Below are 27,689 nucleotides of genomic sequence, written 5' to 3'. Positions count from 1 at the left end.
ATACTATTCAACCCAGTACATGTATCCTAGTTGTATCAATATCAATATCAATACTCTGGTTGTGGTATTATACTATAGTTTTGTGAGGTCTAATGGGAGAAACTGGGTAAAGAATATGCAGGATCTCTGTGAAATTACAATTTCATGTGAATCTATAGTTATCTCAGAATAAGGCATTTAATTTGAAAAAAATTACATATTCACTACTCTTAGGGATTATACAGAGAGTATATTTTCACAATACCATGTTGGCCTCATTACTGGAAACAAATGATTAAGTTTATCTCCTATAAGGAATTTTTGTCTGTTGTAATGCTCTATACAAATGCAAAATGTTTCAGACCTACAAAAATTGCTTTATTGTCTAGAAAATAAAATTTTTTATGACCTTGTGAAGCATACAGAGTACATATAATTAAAAACCCTTTAAGTCATATGAGAACAATAAAATATCTCCTTTATTTTCAAGAGATCAACAATAAGACTTAAAAAAATCTAATGTATACTTCTTTGGACCTTATACTGGAAGAATGATGACTGGGCCGTGCTAAAAAATTTAGTTCTCAATGTTTGAGAATAAGAGATCAGCAATAAATACTATATTATGTAATATAAAACTGTAGGAATTATATCTCACAGATTAATCCAGAACCTAATAAGATCTTCTGTCTGTTCTTTATAGATAAATCTTGGGCCCTTGCAAAAAATTTAAAAAAGACAGCTTTTGAAGAGTTCAGCTCATAACTGTGATTTACATTAATCAGCATATACTGTTTAAAGGCATAGAGTTGACTCTGCTGAATCTATGCTCTCACTACCCAAACCTCCTCTTACTTTCCCTGATGGTTTCATCCTGGTTACCTCCACCTGTCAGTCTGTATACTGGGCATGAGGCTTGAAGTGGTAGCCCCAATTTGCCACCTCTTTGTATGCCAGGGAAGGTCTAAGACAGAACCCAATCAGTTAGATCAACAATTGTGTGATTCATATTTGTAAAACTGGCTGAATACATTTATTTACAGTATCTTTTCTTAAATAAAAAAAATTAAAAATGGAAAAATAAACATCAGCATATACCGGATAAGAAAATCTACAATGAAAATCACCAAAGGAATAGAATCATACACAAATACATATTCTCGCCCTGTGTTTATTTGGTTAATGAAAGATAGATAGAAAGTTTTCTATGAAATTGAGGCTTTTATCAACTGAAAAAAAATGCACAGTGTGGAAGTTGTGAATTAAGTTTTATTTGGGGTAAATGAGGACTATAGCCCAGGAGACAGCATTTTAGATAGCTCTGAGAAACCTCCAAAGAGGCAGGGGAGAAGGTCAGTATATATTTTTTGGCACACTCGGTAGGTTGCTGCTAATCATAAGGAGCAGATGTCACTATAAAGGATTTTAGTGTTTTTCTAGATATGAGGAGATGCAAGAAGTGGACTCATAAAATCTTCTGAAAATATCTATCTGAAAGCCTGTTCTGTTAGTTTTATCCAGAGCACAGAGTGCCTCCTTCTGGGTCTCCACACTGAACCCCTTTCAGAGTGTGTTGAAGGTCAGCTGTCACAGCAGCTTGTGTTTAATCCTTGAAGAGGCAGATGGCAAGTGCCAATTTTTAGTTGGCACTGTTTTTCAAGAACTGTATTATCTCTGTGTTGAGTTGGCCAGCTTAGCAGAAGATTGTTAAGCATATTTTGCTTCAAGCAATACTTCCTAAAGCCTTTATTCATCATATTTCTTTCTTAGTAGTTAAAGAACTGTGAGCAATTATTCTTCTTTGTTTACTCAAAACACACCAAGTTAAAATTAAACTTTAGAAAAATGGCCAGGAATTAATGTTTTTCTCTGTTTCCTTAATTTAAAAAAAAAAAAAACTAGTTTCCTCCTAAAGTTTTCAACTTTCTATGTAAAATAAATTTTTTCAGGCTCTAATAGTGCTCACTATTGTATACTTTCCATCTCTAATTTCCAAAACTGTATAACACCGAACCATAAAGTTACTTTTAGTTCACTGAAAGTAAAACACTGAGACTTTTCAGGTAAGTATACATATAAGCACTAATTTAAATCTGCCTGCAATGCAGGAGACCAGGATTCGATCCCTGAGTCATGAAGATCCCTGGAGAAAGGGAATGGCCATCAACTCCAGTATTCTTGCCTGGAGAATCCCATGGACAGAGGAGCCTGGTGGGCTACAGTCTATGGGGTCACAAAGAGTCGGACAGGATTGAGTGACTACCATTTTCACTGAAAGATTCCACAAATGAAGGAATTACTTACGTTAACTTGAAGTTATAGGAGTTTTTCTATGTATTATAGACTTAGTTAGTCAAGGTTCTCTGGAGAAACAGAACCAATAGGTTGTAAATAAGTACTTTATAGGAATCGGCTCCCAGAATCCTGGGAAGAAGGCCACTGGTGTACTTTCTGGTTTCCCAGAACCAGGAATTCTGATGTCCAAGAGCAGAAGATAGATATCCCAGATGAGGAAGAGAGAAAATGGACCTTCCTTCACTTTTTTTGTTCTATTCAGACCTCAGTGGATTGAATGATGCCCCACCCACAGTGGTGAGGAAAGTCTACTTTAGTCTCCTGATTCAAATGCCAGTCTCTTCCAGAAATGACCTCACAGACACACCCAGAAACAGTGCTTCACCCTCCCTTAGCCCAGGCAAGTTGCCACATGAAATCAACCATCCCAAGATTCTTATGCCTGTAAGAATATTAAAAACAAATCATTTTATGTGAGATACATATTATCGGTATCATTTTTTTAATATTCAGACAAATGAAGCCTTTATTTCTGTATTTTCTGTCATTACTGAACCAAGCACTTTCACTGTTAGAAAGCAATCCAGTTAATAATTTTTGGCTTTGGCAAATGTTACAATACAAATTAGTAGCAATTCTGATAAACCTAAGTGAGAATGCTCATGGTGCTCATGTTAAGCAAGTTTGGGATGCCCAGTCATTTATTTTCAGTTCACTGTGTATGGGAGGGGAGGTGGGGAGGGCTGTGACTGAGAAGGGAGGGAAATAAGTACTTCTTGGAGGAAAACTCTGTAGAATATTTTTCAGAACTGAAAACTGTGGCAGAAAGAGGAGTTAATATACTAGCCTTTATAATTGTGTGTGTTTCTGTATGTAGAAAGTTGAGGGATATGCACGTACCTATAGTTTGCTTTAATGTTTAAACTACAAGCAGATATATTGAATATTTTTATTTAAAAGTTGGGATATTATGAGCATCTATATGCAATCCCATGTAATTAGAATTTGATAGTCCTTTACAATGGGCTTCCCTGCTGGCTTAGCTGCCTGCAATAGGGAAGACCTAGGTTCAATCCCTGGGTTGGGAAGATCCCCTGGAGAAGGGAAAGGCTACCCACTCCAGTATTCTGGCCTGAAGAATTCCATGGATTGTATTGTCCATGGGGTCACAAAGAGTCGGACACTACTGAGTGATTTTCACTTCACTTTTACATAAAGAACCTAAGAGTTAAATCTCTTATTATGTCAGGCTTTTTGTGCTATGCGGATGGGCTTTTCAGAGTATCAGACTATAACAGAAGCTAGCTGTCATTAAAGGAAATGTGTGTCTAAGACATTTGCTTCTTTAAATTTTTATGACAGTAGTAAACTTGATTCTCTTCTAATGTCTTTATAGCTTCAAGTATCTTTCTCACTTAGTCATTTTTAACCAGAACTATGGACACCGTCTGACATTAACTGTCAAATGTGTGTGTTGTACAAAATAGCCAAATTGCAGTCATCAAAGGAAGAAAGAAGCACGAGCTAGCAGATTTATCCACAGTTCATTGATCAACTCATGAACATACGTGGACATTTATAAATTAGTCCCTTTAGCAGTTCTGAGCTTTGGATCACATCCGCAGGTGGTGTACTCTTGAAAGTTCTGGAAAGGACCTGGTGAGTCATGCAGTTGGAGGCAGAGATGCCCCTTTTGGTCCTTCGTCATATCCACCAGGTACCTTTCTGTGGGCCAAAAGGGAACAGAGACTGTTGTGCCACAAGGCACTCAGTGGAGATTTTCCATAGACATTTACTTCCCTTCCTACTCTGTTTAGTCCTGCAAAGTAAATTCTACATTTTTAGGATCTGACTATAAAATTTTAGAAATAAAATTGGCCATAAGTATTGTTTTATTGGCTGGGAATATTAGACTCAGCATTATTGTGGTGAAGCTGGAGATTAAACAATTTTAGGACTTCTAGCCCAGTTTCCTTTGACGACACTACATTGCTTCCTTTTCCCCCTTCTCCTTCTCCTTTTATTCTCAGGATGGAGCTGAGAAGCATTGAAGTAATGTCTTGGTGACACTTCTCTAAGCACTTTTCCTTCTTCATACACATAGAAGAATCATATTATTGACCAGTACTACATTTAATGCTTAAGGGATCTCTCTTTGTCTCCAAACAGCCCCCAAACCAGTGGACTTGAAATCATGCACTGGCCCTGTCCCTAACACGACTCAGCTGTGCCACATTCCCTGTCCTATTGAATGTGAGGTTTCACCTTGGACAGCTTGGGGACCTTGCACTTATGAAAACTGCAATGACCAGCAAGGCAAAAAAGGTATGTAATACTAAAATGGCATGCTTGAAACTCCCATCAGTGGAGTCAAACAATGAATTATTAACAAACGCTTCTGCATGTTCCTGTGATCGTTTGTTGACAGTATTTTCTAGAATGGCTAAAGAGTACTAATTACAAAAGAAGTATAAACCCACTCTGGTGATAATACCAGAAGATAAAAACTGCAGAATATAAGCAAGATGCTTATTATTTTAGACAACAGATGGAGACATCTAAGGCAGTTGGTGCAGTGGTTAAGATGAGCTATGGTGTCATACTGACCAGAACTGGAAAACCTGTTCTGTCCTCTACTGTTTAGATAAGTTAATTAGTGTTAAGTCTTTATCTCCTTATCTGTAAAAGTGATGTAATCTGATCCAGCACCCATGTTTTCTTTAAAGATCTGAGGAGATAAAACATAAAGCATTTATTTCATAGTAGCTGCTGCTGCTGTTGCTGCTAAGTCGCTTCTGTCGTGTCCGAGTCTGTGCAACCCCATAGACGACAGTTCACCAGGCTCCCCCGTCCCTGGGATTCTCCAGGCAAGAACACTGGAGTGGGTTGCCATTTCCTTCTCCACTGCATGAAAGTGAAAAATGAAAGTGAAGTCATTCAGTCGTGTCTGACTCTTAGCGACCCCATGGACTGCAGCCCACCAGGTTGCTCCGTCCATGGGATTTTCCAGGCAAGAGTACTGGAGTGGAGTACCATTGCCTTCTCCGAGCTAGTAGCTAGTACCTAATAAATAGAACTCCTTATTATTTTAAGATAAACAAATAATGACTATTACTTTTATGATGCAAATGTTATATCTGAAAGTAGAATAAATGCAGTTGTTTCCCATGCGGTAGGCATGGTAGAGTGATTTTCCCATGATCTAGTAATTGAAAGCACTTTTCTATTTTGTTTCAAAGGACAGCTTTCTAGTGATTCTAGTATGTTCACTTAGTAATAGACAGACTTACTAATTTTGTCATACAATGTCAGACAAGGCAACACTTAGGTGCTATTAAAGCACAGAGCAGGTCTTTGAATACTCCTCATTAGAACCCGGATGGATTATATCCCTAATTCAAATTTCTGGGGAGTCTAAAATCAACTAAGGCTCAAAAAGATAATTTTCTGAGATCATCCAACTTCTCAGAGGTTCCTTTTCAAGTTTAACCACATAAGCCTGTTGAGGAATTCAAAGTAATACCACTTTTGTCTGGTCATGAATATTTCTGAATAGCTTGAGATTTTATGATGTCTTTGGAGATTTTATTGTCTTTGAACATTTTATAACTACAGATTTTCCAAATTAACCAAAAGCAAAATCTCCTCTTTTTCTCGCTCTGCCGCTCTTTTCTTGCTTTATTTTTACTATAGTAAGCAAATATCAAAAGTCCCTCTTTGGCCATTTGTTCATTCATTTATTCATCTAATAAATTATTAATGAGCTCCTATTAAACTAGAGCTTGGGGATACACTAGTGAATAAAGCACATATGAATTTTACCCTTTACCCTCATCCTGCTTTCACTTAGGGTTTCATTCAGCCTTGTGAAATATTCAACCCATGATGGTAACAAAGAATGTTTTCCTTCCCCAACAATTCAGGTTTCAAACTGAGGAAGCGGCGCATCACCAATGAGCCCACTGGAGGCTCTGGAGGCTCTGGGAACTGCCCTCACTTACTGGAAGCCATTTCCTGTGAGGAGCCATCCTGCTACGATTGGAAAGCGGTGAGGCTCGGCGACTGTGAACCAGACAACAGCAAGGAGTGCGGTCCAGGCACGCAAGTTCAAGAGGTCGTGTGCATCAACAGTGATGGTAAGAAAGATTATCTGTCCTCCTTTCATTTTATGGTTGTCTGTTTGACCCTGGAAAAATACTTTTCCTTAGGTTAAAATATCATGTCTTCTGACGTCATAGCTGGTTCTGTTTACTAACACAGAAACAGCTGCCCCTTCCGTTCTTCCTTCTTTCCTTCCTCTTTCTTCTCTTTCTCTCTTTCATTTTTTCTGATGGCTGCTGTGGAGAGGGTCTTTAAGCAATCACAGGGTATTTTCACTTTTAAAACAAGTAACATGCAATAAGAAGCCATCATCAAGACAAGGTGTAAAAACAATGAGAGGTAACATTTTTCTAAGATTTTTTAATTTCCGTAGAAAGTGATATGTAAATAAAGAAGAAGGGTTGTTAGCTTTGGTTGACTTGATTTCAGAAGCCTTCATCTCCCACCCTGATAATGTGTCTTAGTAATGATTACCAAGCCATGAGTCCTGTTGCAGCCTCGAGTTCCTCCGGAATCAACCTTCTGAACTCTAGGACTCTCCCTTCCAGGAATGTCATAGAGCCCCCTGGGTGAGGATTTTCCACAAAGTTCTCTTCTTGAACCACAAGAATTACCCAGGACTTTTACAACTGATTTTTGTTTGATAAAATATACTGTCTTGCTCTCAGCCTTAACTGAAGATTTTTGCATCCTTTCCAAGCATGATGCTACTGTTTCAGGGAGATTCCCCCTGACTCTTTAGCAATCTCTGAATTACACTTAGGAAACACAGACGTCCCTCAGACGTAGTATAAACCTCTGGCTAAAATTGTCTCTAAGGTCCCTTCCAAATCTGGAATCCTATGACTCTGCACATCAGAGCAGCGTGAGCACCGCCCCCCAGGGCCCCATGGTTGACAGTTGCTGCTGTTTACAGCATACGCAGAAACGTTCTGGTGCGCCCGCAGGGCCACTGGAACATCTGGTAACCGTCATGATTCCTTCTATCCTATTTTTTTCCAGCAAACAGAATCTTTTCCTCCCGTGACTCAATCACTGCTCAGTAGAGAAAGATACTCTCTGGGGTAAGAGACTGACAAACACTGCCAGTACTGAGAAATGAGCCTTTCAGCTTTGAAACGTGCAATGTTGTCTTTGTCTGGTGTCTCAGGTAGTCGTGCAGGACCGCATCAGGTAAAATCTGTACCAGCACTGGAGGCTGGAAGGTGAATGTGAAGAAGGGGATTAGAGCTCCAGATACTTGACAGTGAATGTTGCTCTTTTCTCTGTAGATATAATTAGTTATGATACATCCTCTCTTTAGCTTGTACCCATTTCTACGCTAGAGGGAAAAAAAAAAGAGGATTAACATCTAGGAGAAAGGACGCAAATGGAACGCATCCTGTTGTGTTTATATGCCCACTTCAAATCCTAATTTGAATTAAATGACAGTACATTACTATGTGAGTTGCTGGAAAAGCAGTAAGGGTCATATTTATTTTAGCATCATTAGTAACTCCCTTAATGATACTGCTTCTTGATTCCTTTTCCTCAATTTAAATAATTTTTCTTTACCTCCTAGAGACCTAGGGAGAAACTGGGATCCCAAGTATTATTAAAAGTATATTTGTGTGGGCTAGGATGAAAACAGCTCTAAATGAAAAGTTAACTGTGCATGGAACTTCTGGCTAAATGTTATAAAATGAAAAATCAGACCTTACATATTGCAGTGGTCTTCCTGGATGTTTGTACAAATTGAAAATGTTTGAAATATACTACAGGAGCTGACTATTTTAAAAATATTAGTAATTAATTTTGTCAGGTAAGAAACATTTTGTAGGACAATCACTTCCCAGATTTTCTTATGGAACATTGAGACAAGCAGACAAATGAGTTAGCTATGTCTAGTTACATTGAAAAATAATGTATGTCATAATCTAAAATACAAGTTGATAACTCAGTATACATAAGCAGATTTCACTTTGTCCACCAAACAAAGACAATGAATTTTAAAAGGTAAGAAATGTGTTACTGAAATTCAGTTTGTTATTATTGGTCTTTATCAGGACATCTCCTCTGTCATTATGTTTTACTTCCTGACATATATGAGTTGTAGGGCAACTCAATACTTTAGCTGGCTCAACTACAGAAATGTATAAAATCAAGAGAATCTTTTATTATAAATCCTAGAGCTGTTCAAATTTATTATACCTGAAACATAATTGCACTGCTAAAATCAGCTCAAAAGCTGGGGACCTGTAAGTACTATACGAGTATTATCATGTGGTCATCTGGTAAAGTGTTTAGCAGCTGCACCGAATGTCATTTTGTAATTAAATCGAGCCCAGGGAATTAGTTGATTAGTTGTACAGACTGTACCTCTAAGCCTGTCTGTGGCTATAGATTTTGTTTTATAATTAAGTTACAGCTCAACTAGGGAGATGAGGAATTAGAGCCTGTGAATCTAACAAATAATTTTTTAAAAAATCTTTTTTCTCCCACCTCCCTCACAAATTTCACAACTTTGTTAATGATCACAAAGTATCTAAAGTCTCTTTCCTTCTGAATTATTCTTTACCAGGCTTTTGAGATCAATAGGGTTTGCTGCTTGCTGTTATTGTTCGTTTTCCCAGTTGACTTCTAAGGAGCAGGACTGGGAAAGAGTTGAAAGAACCCCCAAGAGAAGTTTTGTGTAGATCCTTTGACAGAGGGGTATAACAAAAATGAGAGACAAAGGAGAACTCAAAGAGGCAATTAGCCTCTCCAGAAAGAGAGGAACGTTTTATGTGTAACAAAAAAAAAATACTACTCATAATTAAAAGACCTTCAGAAAAGCAGTGCCATCTCTGAGCACAAAGGCAGGAACTCTGCACCAAAGGTCTGGTGTGATGGGGCAGGGGGCAAGTGGGATCCTCAAGGATGCTGAACCTGTGAGCAAACCCAGAATCTGCCTTCTTCCAGGTTTGGCAGGATCTGTTTGTGTTTTATTTAAAGGTGTAAATTGATGAGGCAGGTGTACTTTGTTTCCCAAATTGGTTCCTTAGAGACAGAAGGAAAGCAAGGCTATTAGGCTGAAAGTGAAAAATAGTCTCTAATCTTACTCTGTAAGGATACTGTAAATCACATATTATTTCCATATAAGATGATATAAAATCATACTATCCGTATAAAATGATGCTATCCATATTTCATTATCATGTGTTCTATTCCAGGAATCTGAGTACTGATACCTTTCTGTGTGAATTTCAAAGCTACTGTTTTCCTGGGTTTCTATGCTGCCTTTCTCATTTTTATCCACATGAATAGCAGTTAACATCTAACCAGTGACACTGACGTGCATGAGTCATATTCACACTTGAGTCCAAATTCACAGAGATTTTTTATGACACCCTAAGATAATATTTTTATAGAAGTGAATCAACACAATCCCTGATTACACAACTACTAAGAGTAACAGTACAGTAGTAAGAGCAAGATCCAGCCATGACCTCCAAGTGTATTATACTGTTCTTGAAGCTCAATGCCTTCCTCTTCTATTAGGTAAAGTGTGTCAAAACTCAACTAACTGGGAATGTCGTGATTATATAGGTAACCTTAAATTATTGCAATTCATTTGTTAAGAGTAACTGACTTACTCTAAGTGTCATTAGCAACAAATGTTTAACATACACCTGAACCCTGATTGTAGCACACCATTGCATCATGCCACTGTGGTTAAAAACTATTGGATTTCTAAGAATGCCAACAGATTTTTCATGTACAATTTTTAAAAATGTATTCATAATTTTAGGGCTTTCCAGGTGGCTCAGTGGTAAAGAATCTGCCTGCCAGTGCAGCAGACACAGAGATGCAGGTTCAGTCCCTGAGTTCGGAAGATCCCCTTGATTAGGAAAAGGCAACCCATTCTAGTATTCTTGCCTGGAAAATCCCATGGACAAAGGAGCCTGGCAGGCTATAGTCCATAGGGTCGCAAAGAGTCACATGACTGAGCGACTGAGCATACACAGAAATAACATTAGATATTTTAAGTCATCTATAAATAGATATGAGATATATGTACATATGTGTGTTTTCATTATATGCAAGTATTTTTTCAAATTACCCTGTAAGATGCTAGATCTGCTTTGGCAAAGGGTATCCTGGATCCCCCAGTATCAAAATCTCCTTAAGTGTGCTATAAAACCAGATTTCTGTCTTATCTACAGACTCACTTAATTACAATATATGGAGGCAAGTCCCAGAAAGCTGCATTTTTATGGGGATTTCTGGATAATTCTGATGCATGCACAATGAAGTTTGTGAACCTCTGTACTAAAATGAGAAAAGGATTGTTTTGGTGGAACCTAGGAACTGACTCTTTTATCCAAAGACTCCCAGCACCAAAGCAAACTGGCTGGATTTGGGTAATGCTGAAGAAGACGTAAGGTTAAGACCACTAAGAGAGTAGTACTGAAGCAGGTCTTTAAAGTAAATTTTTCTGCCTGTTTTGGGAACCATTTCTGTATATTGGCAGAAGTTCCAAAAGAACAAACTATGAAAGATGGTTGAAGATGACTCTAATATCCCAAGCACTGGCTTGTCATATGACTTCTTAGTCTTTCTTAATTTTTACCACCAATTTCTTCCTCTCCCTCATGGAACGAGATATGTGTCCGCATATGAGTAGAAGGAAGTAGAGACTTGAATACTATTTCTTTCCCAAGCAGTTCATGTTGTACTTATTTTTCCCAGGTATTCAGTATTAAGAGGAATGTAAAACCTGGTATCCTGAGGTAAATCAGGAATTAGCACCTAAAAAGTATGGAAAATTTTTGTCTCTGGGAAACAGGACTCAGTACAGGGAGAAATGGGGCAAGCGTGTTCTATTTTAAGCCTTGTAGTACATACAGTGTATATGCAATTTGCAAATCATGTAAATGCTGAATTAATTGGTCCAAATATATATTTATTGGAGAACAACAGTTTGGAGGGGGGTAGAGGTATTTGGAAAAGAGTGTAAGAGGTAAGGAGGAAATCATCCCAGGAATAGAGATTACGAAGCTTCTAGTTGAAACTAATATTTGGTCTGATTGAGAATACTCATAAGCTGCCCTAGAGACATAGACCATGTCAAGGATTGGGATGCCAACAGTTGATTAAGGATGTGCTCTCAGGGAAAGCCAGTAAGAAAATGGGGAATGAAGAAGGAAAATAATGAAAGGGGAGTGTGTCTTGGGTACCCAAGACTACCCCCAGGTTCTTTAATTAAGGAGAGGAACTTATAGAACTCAGTAAGTGATTTATTTTGTCAAAAGGACACGAAGCAAAATCAGCAAAAGAAAAAAGGCACATGGGGCAAAGTCTGGAGAAAACCAGGCGCAAGCTTCTGAGAGTCCTCTCGCAACAAAATCACGTAGGATGTGCGTCATTTTTCCATCAGTGAATTGTGGCATGCGTGAAGTGTTGTCTACCAGGAAAGCTCATCTGAGCCTAGGAGTCCAGAGTTTGCATTGACTCAGCCATGCAGTCACCTTCTGTTTGTGTGCTGTGCTCAGTTGTGTCCGACTCTTTGCTACCCCAAGGTCTAGCACACCAGACTCATCTGTCCACGTGATTTCCCAGATGAAAATACTGGAATGGGTTGCCATTTCCTCCTCCCAGTGGATCTTCCTGACCCAGGGATCAAACCCCGTCTCCTGCATTGGCAGGTGGATTCTTTATCACTGAGCCACCAGGGGAAGCCTCACCTGCTAAGTAGCACCTACCAAAATTGCAGACTCCCATGAGGAAAGCAGTGTTTCAGTCTAAGCAGCAATTATTTGTAAAAGTGCTTTATGCACAGTGAGCAAAACTTTAATTATTTAGAGAACAGGGAAAGTGAAAGTCGCTCAGTCGTATCTGACCCTTTGCAACTCCATGGACTGTCCATGGAATTCTCCAGGCCAGAATACTGGAGTGGGTCGCCTTTCCCTTCTCCAGGGGATCTTCCCAACCCAGGGATTGAACCTAGGTCTCCCGCATTGTGGGCAGATTCTTTACCAGCTGAGCCAGAAGGGAAGCCCAAGACCACTGGAGTGGGTAGCCTATCCCTTCTCCAGGGGATCTTCCCAACCCAGGAATCAAACCGGGGTCTCCCATATTGCAGGCAGATTCTTTACCTGAGCTATCAGGGAAGCCCAGAGAATGTAGAGCCCTGCACATATTCAAGTTTCCAGATGCAAGCCACGGGCCAGCTGAGTGATCAAGAGTGTCTAAGGGTAACAGTCTCAGGCCTGCTAAGTGAACTCCTTTCTGCACAGAGAAACACCAAAGTTTCAGACACAGTCTAAGCAGATGAGACACTCTGGAGTGTAAATTAAATCCCAAAGCTTATAGTTTTAAAAATAAAGGAGCTGGGATTGTATACTCTCAAACCAGTCAACCACTGGCCCACAGATGCTACCTGGAAGGAGGAAGGTGGGTCCAGGAAACTTCCAGCTATTATGACATAATTGTTCGTGAATTCTCCAGTGAAATTTAAATAATTCTATTTTAAGTTAAATGGAAAGTGGAATTTCAGAAGGCTCAGAAACTTAAAAACACCCAAGTAGCAGGCATTGAGGTTGTTCAATAGTTGAAAATGTTGACATATCTTTTCAAGAACTTGAAATTGTAAAACCTATTCTTAAATATTTTTTCATCAGGATAATACCCTCTGGGCTGTATCTTTTCATAATTATTATCAATAATGTACAAGCACCTCATAATACAGAAGGAGGAGTGATGAAAATGTCAGTTAAAATTTGTGTAAGTTTAGAAGGGAAGCTAACCTATGATTTGCTCCTAAAACTTTGACAAGAACTTGAGTTCAGATCAATTGAAATATCTGTAGAACACAATTTCAAAACCATGATCACTCTTTGAAATTGGAATCTACTTCTTAACACAAATTACATAGCCATTATGTGGAAAAGCTGATCTTTTTAAATGCACAAATATGTCCTATAACTTAATTGTTTTTCCATAATTTAGGCAATAAATCAACTAAGGAGTTTCCTTCCTGTAGAATGCTATGTCATTTAATGTGTTTGGAATATAATTAGGTTGGATATTATGCTTAAATCTAAGCTCTCTTACTTTACAATTAGGATCATCTAACACTGTTGGTAAGATTTGTTTCCTATAATTCGGCTGAGATTCTCTATTCAATTTGTTGTAAAGATGAAAGTCATTACAGCCTTTTAAGAAAGTTTAAGACAACAAGCTATTCTTCAGTGTTGGTTTGTAGTAATCACAATTTTATTTTGGTCTTAAAAAATCTGGCATCAGATGTCCTGATCTAGCCTTGTGCATTTGTATATGTGAGTGAGTGTGGTGTGTATGGATCTCCCTGGTGGCTCTGTGGTAAAGAATCCACCTGCAATGCAGGAGACACAGGTTGTATCCCTGGGTCAGGAAGATCCCCTGGATGAGGAAATGGCAATCCACTCCAGTATTCTTGCCTGGGAAATTCCATGGAGGAGCCTGGCAGGTCTCAAGAGTCAACTGAGCATGCATGTATGTGTGATATGTATATTATGTTTTGATATGATATAAATAAAAAATATTTTTTATTTGTAAGGAAGTCATCGGGATTGAGCCAGGGTTCTGTGACCTAGCAGTATCTTAGCAAAGAGCAGAGTTTTATAAGGAAGTTTCTTCTGTAAAGTAGGATAGTTATAGCAGAAACCTCGAATGAAAGTTAAGTGAACAGTAGTTTGCTAACCACTTAACTGGATGATATAAATCTCTCACTGAGTGTTATTTACCACTTGAATGGCAAATGCAAGAGAAAGAAAATAGCTTTTCACTTTATCATAAGTGGTCAAGTGCCTTAACATAACCTAGGGCAGCCAGTTTTCTCATAGCTGGGCCAGTAAAAGCCAGTATGATAGAAGACACATCTTTCAGTCATTTGAGACTGGAGTTTGACTGTTAAAGCTAAGAGATTCTCCTAACAGATTCTCATCCCTTACACTGTCTCTCTCTCTTGTTTGCTTCTGTGACTTTGTTTATCTCTTAATCTCCTCTAGCTGACTTTGTTTCCCCTGATTTCGTTGATTCTCCATCCCTCTGATTTCTTTCCTACCTCTCAGGTCATGTGTCAGGTAACTATTGCCGGGTAGTAAACCACCTTGAAACTCACTGGCTGAAACAAAAACAATTAGGATTTCTCATGACTCTGCTGAGTTCCTGTTCAGGTTTGACTGTGCTCACTTGCAGAGGTTTGGCTGTGCCTGGAGCCAGATGCAAGATGGACCGCCTCACATAATTTCCAACTGATGTGAACTGCCTGCTGGGGTGTGTTGGTACTTCTTGACAGGGGCTCTCATTCTCACTTAGACTAGACCAGCTTCCTTACATGGTGGATGTAGGGCACTGCTTTAAAAGGACGGAGACAGAAGCTGACAAGACCCTTGAGCTTGTCCGATGTTGCTTCTGCCACATTCTTTTGGTCAAAAGAAGTCCTGATGACAACTCAGATTTAATGAAGAGAGAAACAGGCTCTACTGCTTGATGAGAGATATTACAAAGAATTATGGCAAAGGATTTAATTTACCACAGTCCACCATCTGGTCACAGTTGTTTTCATTCCTCTTAAATGCAAGGTACGCCCCCATTTCACCTGAGACTATCAAAATTCTCAGGCGGTTACGTCATCAGGCTTAAAGTTTGCTGTCTCATGATCTGCATCTGGTTCAGATGTAGAAGAGGTATCTCAGGGACAACAGTTCAGGTGCAGCGACTCTTTTTTTGGCTTCCTGGATGGCTCAGGGTTTGAAGAATCTGCCTGCAATGCAGGAGACACAGGAGATGTCTGTTTGGTACCTGAGTGGGGAAGGAAAATGGCAACCCACTGCAGTATTCTTGCCTGGGAAATCCCATGGACATAGAAGTCTGGCGGGCTACATTCCACAGGGTCACAAAAGTCAGACCAAGCACTCACACACACGCTCTCTTTTATTTGTATTCTTTTTTACATATATGCTTTGAGCTCTTATTTTTAAATGAGCTATTTTTCCCCTGGAGGCAATTTGTCAAATTCTTTCCTGTGCATTTCAAAGTGCTATTAGTGCTATTCTTTAACTATAGACTTTTTTTTTTTTGAGGAGAAAAAATAAACCTTAAAATATAAAAATAAATATATAACCTTCTTATTGAAGTGAAGTGAAAGTCCCTCAGTCATGTCCAACTTTTGTGACCCCATAGACTCTATAGTCCATGGAATTCTACAGGCCAGAATACTGGAGTGAGTAGCCATTCCCTTCTCCAAGGGATCTTCCCAACCCAGGAATCAAACCCAGCTCTCTAGCACTGCAAAAATAAAATGACAGTCTCATCTGATCAAATTAAAATTATATAACTTGACATCTTAAACAGAACTGTGCTTTGTATCTTCCACATAATACCCCCTCCACAAACACAAAATTATTTTCTATGATAGGATTAGAGTGTTTATTTTTAAAAATTGTAAATGTTCAAGTGCTTTTGTCTCTAACTTGTGTATCATTATTCCTTTCTTTTTTCTGTGAATTTAGAAAGTACTCAGTCCTACAGAATCTCTCAGTTTATCTGAATGAATTATTTAAGGTGTCAAGACATGGAAACATAACCCTCATATTGAAAGATATTTCAATTTGTAGATATAATAAAAAGTTTAATCATTCAGATAATTTCCCCCCAAAATGAAACCCTTTCTTCCCTCACCTGACATATGCATTTCTTCAAGGTCTTACTCTACACTAGTGCATGCTTTCCACAGAGTGATTTGTGAAAAATGGTTTTCCTAAAGATAAAGACTTCATATAATCCTTGTTTTATGTTACTTGTAGCAAAGAACCTGATTTCAGATTGAAATCGAAATTTATGGTTTCTAGGTGTGGCTATTCTCAAGTCAGAGGAATCTGAACAAAAAAGACAAGATACCTTCTCCACACATACAACATACAATGGTGTAACAGGGAGCAGAAAATCAGAATAGACTCAAAGATGAGAAAAACAGGAGTATTGGGCAGTCCGTGGTCTACACCAGTTCTGAAACCCAGCCTGTCTCCCCTATATCAGGGGAGGAAAATTCCTTGATCTAAGCCAGTTTTTGTTCCTTGAGAGTGTTTCCCTAGTCCATTTTACTCCTTGGCTCTTTGTTCTTCACTTCTGAACTTCTGGATTTTCCATAAGATGTCTTGCCTTTTCCATAAGAAATACACATTTATAGCTGAGGAGCTTCCTTAGTCTGCCTCCTCCTCATGTGAACCAGACAGCCTGGAATCCTTTTATTCATTTTGAAACTTTTCAATTTCTCGAAGACCAAGGTGACAGTGTTTTTATCAATACAGCCCCATTAAAATGTGGGTTTCTTAAGAATCTCATTGAAGGTCACTCTGTGGTACCAAAGCCATAGCCATAATGTGGATAATTTGCTTTTTGAAAAAACCTCTCTTTATTTTGGGCCATGTATGAGGCTGCTGTGGAAATTGCCTTTAAGAATTTTAGAGGCCTTTGAAAAGACCGAGAGTCTTCTAAATACCACCAAATTTTTCTGAGATCTTATCAAAGAACTTTTAGCTGCATCCTTGAATTGGTTTTTATCTTAGGCCATTTATTACTCTGAAAATCTTTCTCTTTTCTAACTAGAAGAAAGAAACAATTTTGTTTTCTATTTCAGCACATCATGGCATCATCATAATTCCAACTGCACACTGAGTTATTCTTTTAGTAGTTTATTTCTCTCTATATAGTATATGATTCTCAGTGGAAAAAAGTTAAATTGACATTTTTTAACATCTTTCCCGGAAACATCTGGATACATATGTTCATTTAATATTTTCTATCTTGCAAGTTTCTATAAGCAACAGTTCTGCCAATTTTTCCAAAGTATGTAATGTGAGACTCTGACTCCATCCTCTGTTAACAATCTTCTCACCTACTTTTCAGCCTTTACTACATTTTGGCCATGCTACCTGTTGTTGTTGTTGTTGTTGTTGTTGTTGTTGTTGTTGTTGTTATTGTTCAGTCGCTAAGTTGTGTCTGACTCTTTGCGACCCCATGGATTGTAGCATGTCAGCTGATGTTAATAACAGACTCCTCTGTCCTCCGCCAACTTCTCAAGTTTGCTCAAGTTCATGTCCATTGAGGTAATATTTTAGGTTTATGTTTCAGAAGACCCCATTTCTAGGTACCGAGTTCTGTACCAGATCTGTATGCTGCATAGCAAACCACCCTTAAACTTAACAAAATTTTTTTCTCAGTTCTATTTGTTGGCTGGGCCTCTTTGATTCTCTTGGGTTCCTCCTAGGCTCACTGGTCAGGTATTCTCCACTGGAGGGCTGGTGTGGATGGTGTCTAAATTGGCCTCAATAATATCAGAGAAGGAACCTTGTTTTTCCTCCCTGTGTCTTCTCATCGCCCAGTGGACTAGACTGGCTTAGTCTCAACACTATAGAGCAGTGTTCCAAAAGGGCGAAACAAGTGAAAGACCTTATAATGCCTGGATTCTGGGGCAGCCCTAAGGTTACTTCTACCACTTTCTTTGGGTCAAAGCCAGACACTAGGCTAGCCATATTCAAGGGATACTGGACTCAATTATACTTTTTGATGGGAGGTACTTGTCAGAATTTGTCTACCACGGCTACTTCTGTTTCCAGTATGCTATATTTCTTCTGTGCTTCTTCCTTAAATGTTAAGATTCCCCGTCAACCTTCTGTTTTTGAGTTCTACCTGACAGCTCCAGCTAAACCCTACTGGCGTTTCCAAATGAGTATGTACCAAAGTGAAGTTTATGGCTTCCCTGGTGGCTCAGAGGTTAAAGCATCTGCCTGCAATGCGGGAGACCTGGGTTCGATCCCTGGGTCAGGAAGATCCGCTGGAGAAGGAAATGGCAACCCACTCAAGTATTCTTGCCTGGAGAATCCCATGGATGGAGGAGCCTGGTGGGCTGCAGTCCATGGGGTCACAAAGAGTCGGACACGACTGAGCAAACAGTTCATTTTCACTTCAGTTCAAAGTGAAATTCATCGTCTTCCCTCCAAAATTGGTTTTTCCTCCTGGTTTCCTCCTCTCGCTCATAGCACCAAAATTTACTCAGTCCTGTTGATAGAGTCAAAACTGTGAGGAGACATAAAGGAGGTGAAGAAGTCACTCCATGAGAATTTGGGGAGATAATATTCTAGGCAGTTCTTCAATTGCTCAGTCATGTCTGACTCTGAAACACCATGAACTGCAGCACGCAAGGCTTTCTTGTCCTTCACTATCTCCTGGAGTTTGCTCAGACTCATGTCTATGGAGTCGATGATGCCATCCAGCCCTCTCATCCTCTGTTGCCCCCTTCTCCTCCTGCCTTCAGTCATTCCCAACATTAGGGTTTTTTCCAGTGAGTCGGCTTTCATATCAGGTGAACAAAGTATTGGAGCTTCAGCTTCAGCATCAGTCCTTCCATTGAAAATTCAGGATTGATTTTCTTTAGGATTGACTGGTTTGATCTCCTTGCTGTCCAAGGGACTCTCAATAGTCTTCTCCAGCACCACATTTTGAAACACATTTCTTTGGTACTAAGCCTTCTTTATGCTTCAACTCACATCCATACATGACTACTGGAAAAACCATAGCTTTGACTAGATGGACCTTTGTCAATAAAGTGATGTCTCTGCTTTTTAATATGCTGTCTAGGTTTGTCGTAGCTTTTCTTCCAAGGAGCAAGCATCCTTTAATTGCATGTCTGCAGTCACCATCCACAGTGATTTTGGAGCCCAAGAAAATAATATCTGTCACTATTTCCACTTTTGACCCCATCTATTTGTCATGGATGATGGAGTCAGATGCTATGATCTTAGTTTTTTGAATGTTGAGTTTTAAGCCAGCTTTTCACTCTCCTCTTCCACCTTCATTAAGAGGCTCTTTAGTTCCTTTTCACTTTCTGCCTTTAAAGTGGTACCATCTGCATATCTGAGGTGGTCGATATTTCTCCTGGAATCTTGATTCCAGCTTGTGCTTCATCCAGCGTGGCATTTCACCTGATGTACTCTACATATAAGTTAAACAAGCAGATGACAATAGAGCCTTGATATATTCCTTTCCCAATTTTGAACCAGGCCATTGTTCCATGTCTGATTCTTACTGTTGCTTCTTGACCTGCATACAGTTTTCTCAGGAGGCAGGTAAGGTGGTCTGGTATTCTTGTCTCTTTAAGAATTTCCCAGTTTGTTGTGATCCACTCAGTCAAAAGCTTTGGCGTAACCAATAAAACAGAAGTAGATGTTTTCCTGGAATTTTCTTGTTTCTACTATGATCCAAACGGATGTTGGCAATTTGATCTCTGGTTCCTCTGCCTTTTCTAAGTCCAGCTTGTATATCTGGAAGTTCTCAGTTTGTATTCTGTTGAACACTAGCTTGAAGCATTTAAGCATGAACTTGCTACCATGTGAAATGAGTGCAATTGTATGGTAGTTTGAGCATTCTTTGGCATTGCCTTTCTTTGGGATTGGAATGAAAACTGACCTTTTCCAGTCCAGTAGCCACTGCTGAGTTTTCCAAATTTGCTGGCATATTGCGTGTAGCACTTTCACAGCATCATCTTTGAGGATCTCAAATAGCTCAGCTGAAAATCCATCACCTCCACTAGCTCTGTTCATAATGATGCTTCCTAAGGCCCACTTGACTTCACATTCCATGATGTCTGGCTCTAGGTGAGCGATCACACCATCATGGTTATCTGGGTCATTATGACATTTTCCGTACAATTCTTCTGTGTATTCTTGCCACCTCTTCTTAATCTCTTCTGCTTGTGTTAGGTCCATACCATTTCTGTCCTTTATTGTATACATCTTTGCATGAAATGTTCCCTTGGTATCTCTAATTTTCTGTAAGATAACTCTAGTCTTTCCCATTCTGTTGTTTTCCTCTCTTTCTCTGCATTATTCACTTAAGGCTTTCTTATCTTTCCTTGCTATTCTTTGCAACTCTGCTTTCAGATGGATATATCTTTCCTTTTCTCCTTTGCTTTTTACTTCTCTTCTTTTCTCAGATATTTGCAAGGCCTCCTCAGACAACTATTCTGCCTTGTGGCATTTCTTTTTCTTGGGGATAGCTTTGGTCACTACCTCCTATCCAATGTTATAAACCTCCGTCCATAGTTCTTCAGGCACTCTGTCTATCGGGTCTAATATCTTGAATCGATTTGTCACTTCCACTGTATAATCATAAGGGATTTGATTTAGGTCATACCTGAAGGGCCAAGTGGTTTCCCCTACTTTCTTCAATTTAAACCTGTTTCAACAAGGAGCTCATGATGTGAACCATAGTTAGCTCCTGGTCTTGTTTGTGCTGACAGTGTAGAACTTCATCTTTGGCTGCAAAGAATATAATCAATATGATTTTGACCATCTGGTGATGTCCATGTGTACAGTCTTCTCTTGGGTTATTGGAAGAGGGTGTTTGCTATGACCAGTGCGTTCTCTTAAGAAAACTCTGCTAAAAAGGAACATCAAATGCAAGACCCAGAGGTGGGAACTGCTTTGAATCTGAGGCACAACATAGTGGCCGGTGTGGTTGGAGCAGAGCATCTTAGGGGCTGAATAATGAGGGATGAGCTGAGAGAGGTTATGCAGGAGGAAGACAGCACCGAGGCTTTGATCTTCACTCTAAGATGAAATCTGTTGGCGGGTTTGAGTAGACAAGTAACTGGAACTTTGACTTTTGTTTTTAAAGAATCATTCTTGTTGCTTTGTTGACAATGAACTTTGAAAGCATGAGTAAGGAGCAGTGAAGAGGCTGCGGCAGTAATTCAGGTGAGAGAGAGTGGTGAGGCTTAGGTAAGGGTGGCAACAATGGAAAGGGTGGCGCTAGTTTAAAGGAGACAGACTGATTGGGAATCACTGAGGCAGTTACTAGAGACGGTGGAGTCCCGTGAGCAGATTTTCCTTATTGGAGGATCACAGGGATCTCCAAATATCCCCTCTTGATTGAGTGATTTAGCTGCTTAAAAATCTTTTGATGGCTTTCTGTTGCCTCCTGCATAATGTTCAGAGCTACTTAGGAATCACAGTATGTCTTCCCTGATCTCATCTGGCCCTTTTATCACTCATCTTTCTGTCCTCTTTCTTGCATCATGGTACATTTTAAAGAATTTGGTTATTGCCCATTTACGCATTATCCCCTCTATACTATTTGTCACTCTGGGGGTAGGGATCATGTCTTATTTATTTTAGTGTACTTATTTCCAAGCACTGTGCTCCACATAACAGTTATCAATAAGATTCATCACTAATTTCTTTCTTTTATTCCTGAACCTTTCATCTTTTCAGGAAATGACTCTCAATTTCTCCTTAAGTAAACTTTTGTTACTGCTCTCGCTGCAAATTCAGGCTTTGCCTACTAGAGGTCAAATTAGACAGGACACCAAATTGCACACTCTATTAGCATCTCAATGTGTCTTCCAATTCCACTACTCTCACGAGCCAGTACATCAGAAAACAGCCACTGTATTTGCATAAAGAGGTAAAAAGTAAACAATGTTTATAAAAACCTACAATCTGAAGGATTCGTCTCACAGCATGTTATCATTAATCTGATTTTTGCTGAGATTCAGTTTTCTGGAACCCAGTCATTGAAGCACTAAGTATGGGCTCAGATGCTGACTTTACCATTTTCTTTGGCAAGTTTCTTAAATCCTCTGTGACTAAATTTCCTCATCTATGAAATAAGGATAGTGCAGTTACCTACTCATAATATTGTTGTGGAGTGTAAATGAGTTAAAATATGTTAAGTGGTAAGAATTGTGCCTTACACATAATAAATACTGTTTAAATATTTGTGGTTACTTTCATTCATCTGAAGTGAATTTAAAATATAGTGAAAAAGGGAACTAAGCACAAAAACCATTCTTTTTTGTTTGTTTAGCTAAAGATAATAATTTTATTAATTACCCATACTGATCAAATTATTTATAGCCTATCATTTATTTTTATAACACTAGTAGTTATAACTATTATGTGTATATTTTTGTATATATTCAAAACCATATGTATATACATATGTCCTTAAAAAATGAATGCCTGCTTTTCTATTCTATTAGCTATCAGAAAATAATAAGTACGTAGTAGTAACATTCCATCATAGAAAATCCTTTCTCATGTTACACAAGGAAGTAGATCTCTGAATTGACATTTCTTTTTTTCCACTGAACACATGCTATTGATTCAAATTAGTATTGAGCTAATAAAGTGTTCATTTATTAAATGAAGAGAACTGAGATCATTTGAATGAACTGATTTGAATTTGACCAAATTTTGAAAATTCATTCTCATAACATTTTGCTATTATTTTAAAATTAGATTTTGAGTACATTTTTCATTCATATGATGTAAGGATTGTACTCTGGCATGCACAGAAAATTTTTGTTTTCTTTCTTTCCTTGGAAAAATAACGTTAGTGGCTATAGTCAGAAATTGGACTTCACTTGACTTAGATCAGGGAGTTTTTTGTGGAATGGCAATTAAATATCTGAGAAAATAAATCTGTAGTAATCTTTGAACTCTTAAGACTGCTAGTCTCCCACAATACTCAAAAATCCATATTAGGAGGTAAGAGTAGATGCTGCTTAGCTGTGATCCTCAGTCTAAGATTCCTTATTTCAGTAGCACCTGGTATTGAAATGGGGAATGAGGTATGAAAAGCTGTAAGATTAATACAGGGCATTTTCTTGGTTTTGAGTTTTACCAGTAAGCTAAAAGGGGATAAAGAATTTAAGTAAATTAACTATTAAAAATGTTAAATCTTTGATCTTATATCTTAAAGTCTTAAATCCTTAATTAAAAGAATTTGTAAATTGATATGAAATTTTTAGATACCTGTTCATCATATGTTGCTTGCCTACTCAACATTCATTCATTCCCTCTCTCATTGACTATACCTCTGACTTTTCTTTGAGGAATTTATCCATCCCCCCAACCTATTCACAAAGCTTGCTGGGATTGTACTAGCCAAAGCTGTATTCCATCTACCTGCCCATAGAGATTGCTTTAAGGATGAGTGTATGACCCAGTTTGGGCTAGCAGGAGAGAATACACCCAAGAACTTGTGTGGAAATAACCAAAAAAACACTGTAACTATCTAGTTTCTACATAATGTTTATAATATAAAAGACAGAGACAGAGGTATTTGTTGGTATATCCTGACCTGAAGTCATTATTTAAATCAGTAAAGTGTTTTCTTATTTCTGTCCCAGAATGGATCTAACAGATACAAAAAGAGACTAGAAAGTTAGTTCCCACTTTGAATCAGTGACTGTCTGGGCTCATACTCCCATGTGTATTCAATAATCGCCTCTAAGCAATGATTCAATCTCTGTTTTTCTTACGAATATGTCTATGAAACATTTTCAAAACCTTTCGATTATTTAAAGAAGGGTCAGATATGGCTTTTTGAATCAACTAATTTTGCTAGGAGATTTCTCAGTAGAAGCAATGCAAGGTGACAATTTGATGGAAGAAGAAGGACTTGTTTTATACCCTTGAAGCATTTGATGTTAGATTGAGAAAACATGAGTTGTCCTTACCAAAGCAGAAGTAGGCCAGCAGAAATGGAGTAGTGTCTAAAGTGCTTCAAGGCATCTATTTTTCCTTTCCCACCGTTGTTATAAGATGCTCTTTATCCGTCCTGTTCTCTTCTACTCTTTTGCCATTGAACCATTCCGTTGCTGGACATCATTGTAGAGATCATAGAAATGACATGATGTCACAGAATTTCTTCCTGATATTTTTAATATTAAGATTACAAAACGACAGTTTTGATTCAGAGCTGTATCAGAAGTTTTAAATAAGAAAAGTATACAGTGAACCTGCTGAATATTTAGTCTGGGCTTTTCTAGGCTGCACAACACAGAAGATGGCCATATGCCATGAGAGAGCTAGAACCCTGCAGAGAAGTTCTGATCGCATCAACATTTAGAATTGGTTTGAACATCGGTTAGATCACTAAGAGTCTGCTACTTAGACTCAGTCATTCATCCACTCCACAGCATGTATTTAATGCTGGATTTCAGGCATTTTGTATTAGGTTGGTACAAAAGTCGTGGCGTTTTTGCATTGTTGGGCTTTGCCATTCGATATTGGAATACATTCTTAAGTAAATGTGGTTACGTTATACATCATTTTAAGGCACACTTCTTGTTTTATGTTTCTTGCTAAAGACTTATTACTTGCTGTTTATTTTATATTTTAGACTATAGAAATGATGTTAGACAAAAAGCCAATTTGAGTGATTTTTTAATTCAAATTCAAAATGGGTTTTAAAGAAGTAGAGACAACTCACAAGATCAACAATGCATTTGGCCCAGGAACTGCTAATGAACATACAATGCAGTGTGGTTCAGGAAGTTTTGCAAAGGAGACCAGAGCCTTGACAATGAGGAAAGTAGGGCCAACCATCAGAAGTCCACAGTGACCAAATGAGAGCAATCACCAAAGCTGATCCTCTTAAAACTACATGATAAGTTGCCGAAGAACTCAATGTCAGTCCTTCTATAGTCATTTGACATTTGAAGCAAAATGGAAAGTTGAAAAATCTCCACATGTGGGTGCCCCATGAGCTGACCAAAAATCAAAAAATCATTGTTTTTAAGTGTCATCTTCTCTTATTCTGAGCAGCAGCAAACCACTTCTCATTCAGGTTCTGATGTGGGAGGGAAAGTTGATTTTATATGACAATGAGCCACGACCATCTCAGTGGTTGGACCAAGAAGCTCTAAAGCACTTCCCAAAGCCAGACTTGCACCAGAGAAAGTCACGGTCACTGTTTGGTGGTCTGCCAGTCTGATCCACTATAGTTTTCTGAACCCCTGTGAAACCATTACGTCTGAGAAGTATGCTCAGCAAATTGGCAGGATGCAGTGGAAACTGCAGCACCTGCAGTCACCGTTTTTGGTCAACAGAAAAGGCCCAATTCTTCTCCATGACAGTGGAAAACTGCCCATTGCGCAACCAACGAGTGCTTCAAAAGTTGAACAAATTTGGCCATGAATTTTTGCCTCATCTGCCATATTCACCTGACTTCTCACTACCACTTCTTCAAGCATCTCGACAACTTTTTACAGGGAAGATGCTTCCACAACCAGCAGAAGGCAGAAGATGCTTTCCAAGAGTTCATGGAATCCTGTAACACGGATTTTTATGCTAAGGAATAAACAAACTTATTTCCTGTTGGCAAAAATGTGTTGATTGTAATCATTCAGATTTTGATTAATAAATATGTGTTTGAGCCTAGTTACAAAGATTTAAAATTCACAGTTCAAAACTGCAATTACTTTTGTACCAACCTGATAGCATGTAACCCAGATCTGACTGCTTATTGCTCAGAAAAGAGGCCAGGCTGGTGGAAAGGAAAGTTTGCTTTATTTTGGATGTTGGCGACTGGGGCCGAGGGTACACTTGTCCAAAGGCCACCTCCCCCTCTGAGAGTCAGTGGGCAATAGCTTTTATAGTCTGAGGGAGGGTGGCTACATGCAGAAACATTGCAGTCAGCTCTGACAGTCATCTTGAAATTGGTCCTCAGTGGTCTGACCAACATCATCTTGGTTGTTTAAATCTTTAGGTCCAGAGGTAGTTGTTTCCATTTCTTGAGACCAGTCTTCAGAATTGTGGCTGCTATATCATGGCTACAGTCTGCTCATCGTGCAGTTAACTTCTTCCATCAAGTAGGCTTTCGGTGTCTACCAGACAGCTCACAGAATATGGTTCAGAATATTGCCGATAGACCTTGAGAAGGAACTAAAGGTCTTTGGCTCTGCTTAATGACTAACCTATTATTATTATTTGGTTTCCTTTAGCTGTTTTCCTTTGTTTCTGCATGTTCTCACTTCCTCTGATTAAACTTACTCTTTGGCTACACTTTTTCCGTAGACAAAAGGCAGGCTGAAATTGTTGGCAAGGATGTAGAGAGAAGAGGACCCTTGTACACTGTTGGTAGGATTGTAAATTGTTTCAGCCACTGTGGAAAAGTGTATGGAAGTTAACTAAAGATAGAGCTACCATATAAACTAGCAACCTCACTCCTGGGTATATGTCTGGAAAAAACACTATTTCAAAAAGTATATGCATCCCAGTGTTCTTAGGAGCATTATTTACAATTGCCAAGATATGGAAGCAAACTAATTGTCCATCAACTATTGAATGGATAAAGAAACTGTGGTATATACACATACACACACACTCACCGTGGAATACTAGTCAGCCATAAAAATAAAAACAATTCTGCCATTTGCAACATGTTTGGACTTGGAGGATATTATGCTAAGTGAAATGTCAGAGAAAGACAAATGCTATATGATATCATTTATATGTGGAATATAAAAAGTACGGTGAACTAATGAATATAGCAAAAAAAAAAAAAACAGACTCACAGATTCAGGAAACAAAGTAGTGGTTACCTGTGGGAAGGGGATGGAAGGAGCAATATAGGGCTGGAGGAATGGGAGGTAACTGCTATTGAGCATAGGATAGGCTCAAGGATGTGTTGTCCAACACGGGAAGTATAGCTAGTATTTTATATTAACTGTAAATAAATGGGAAGGAACCTTTAAAACTATATAAAAATATTTTTAAATAAAAAAATTTTTAAGTATTCTGCTATGGAGGTGGTATAATCAGATAATGTAGAAATAGAACTCCAACTACAGCAGGGAGGAAAGGAGGTTGAAACAGATGCTCTTATTCTTCTTTAAACTAAACTAGTATATTTGTCTTTAAAACCAAATTTGGCCTAGGAATAATCCTGAGGATTTTATTGTAGTGGAATTTGGGTTTCATCAGTGTTGCTATTGCTCTTGTTCCCCTCACATGTTAAATTTAGAAAGTGAGAGAGTCCATATGTTTTAGAATTTTCATTTCATATATTTCATCAATCCTGAAAGATTTTTATAGGTTGTCATAATGCTAATGAAAAAAATGAATATTCCAAATTAGTATGATGTAGCAAGTAAAGAAAGAAGTTATACTGAACACTTTATTTTTTATTTATTTTAAAGAGCCTCTGATAATGTAGCTATAAGGATGTCTTTCATAATTACTGGAGAAGTTCATATCCAAATCTTACATATACATACCTCTGACCTCTACATAAAAGTATAAAATATTGATAGATTATTATAATATCAATGAGAGTTGTAATTTTTAAATATCATGTTTTAATATGCTAGGAATACTTGGGAAAAAGTTGTAGTAGTTGTTACTCAGAAGTAGTAGGGTTGTTTAAGCTTTATATTCCTGGAATTGATCTAATCATTTAGATTGTGACAGTGATTAAATTGTAACCATATCAATAATTAAAATGTTGATTATTCTTATGTG

The 27,689-nt window shown here is 38.4% G+C and overlaps 1 protein-coding gene across 1 annotated transcript in view; it reads left to right on the top strand.

Annotated features, from left to right (window-relative positions):
* Positions 1 to 27,689, top strand: part of THSD7A (thrombospondin type 1 domain containing 7A) — a 478,593-nt gene that overhangs the window by 306,782 nt on the left and 144,122 nt on the right. The window contains exons 5-6 of the mRNA XM_069586624.1: positions 4,444 to 4,599; positions 6,198 to 6,410. Coding sequence (XP_069442725.1) covers positions 4,444 to 4,599; positions 6,198 to 6,410 — 369 coding nt within the window. The remainder of the gene's footprint in view (positions 1 to 4,443; positions 4,600 to 6,197; positions 6,411 to 27,689) is intronic.

Source organism: Ovis canadensis, chromosome 4, assembly GCF_042477335.2.
Source record: "Ovis canadensis isolate MfBH-ARS-UI-01 breed Bighorn chromosome 4, ARS-UI_OviCan_v2, whole genome shotgun sequence".
Classification (NCBI taxonomy): domain Eukaryota; kingdom Metazoa; phylum Chordata; class Mammalia; order Artiodactyla; family Bovidae; genus Ovis; species Ovis canadensis.
This window is presented reverse-complemented; position numbering and strand designations above follow the sequence as displayed.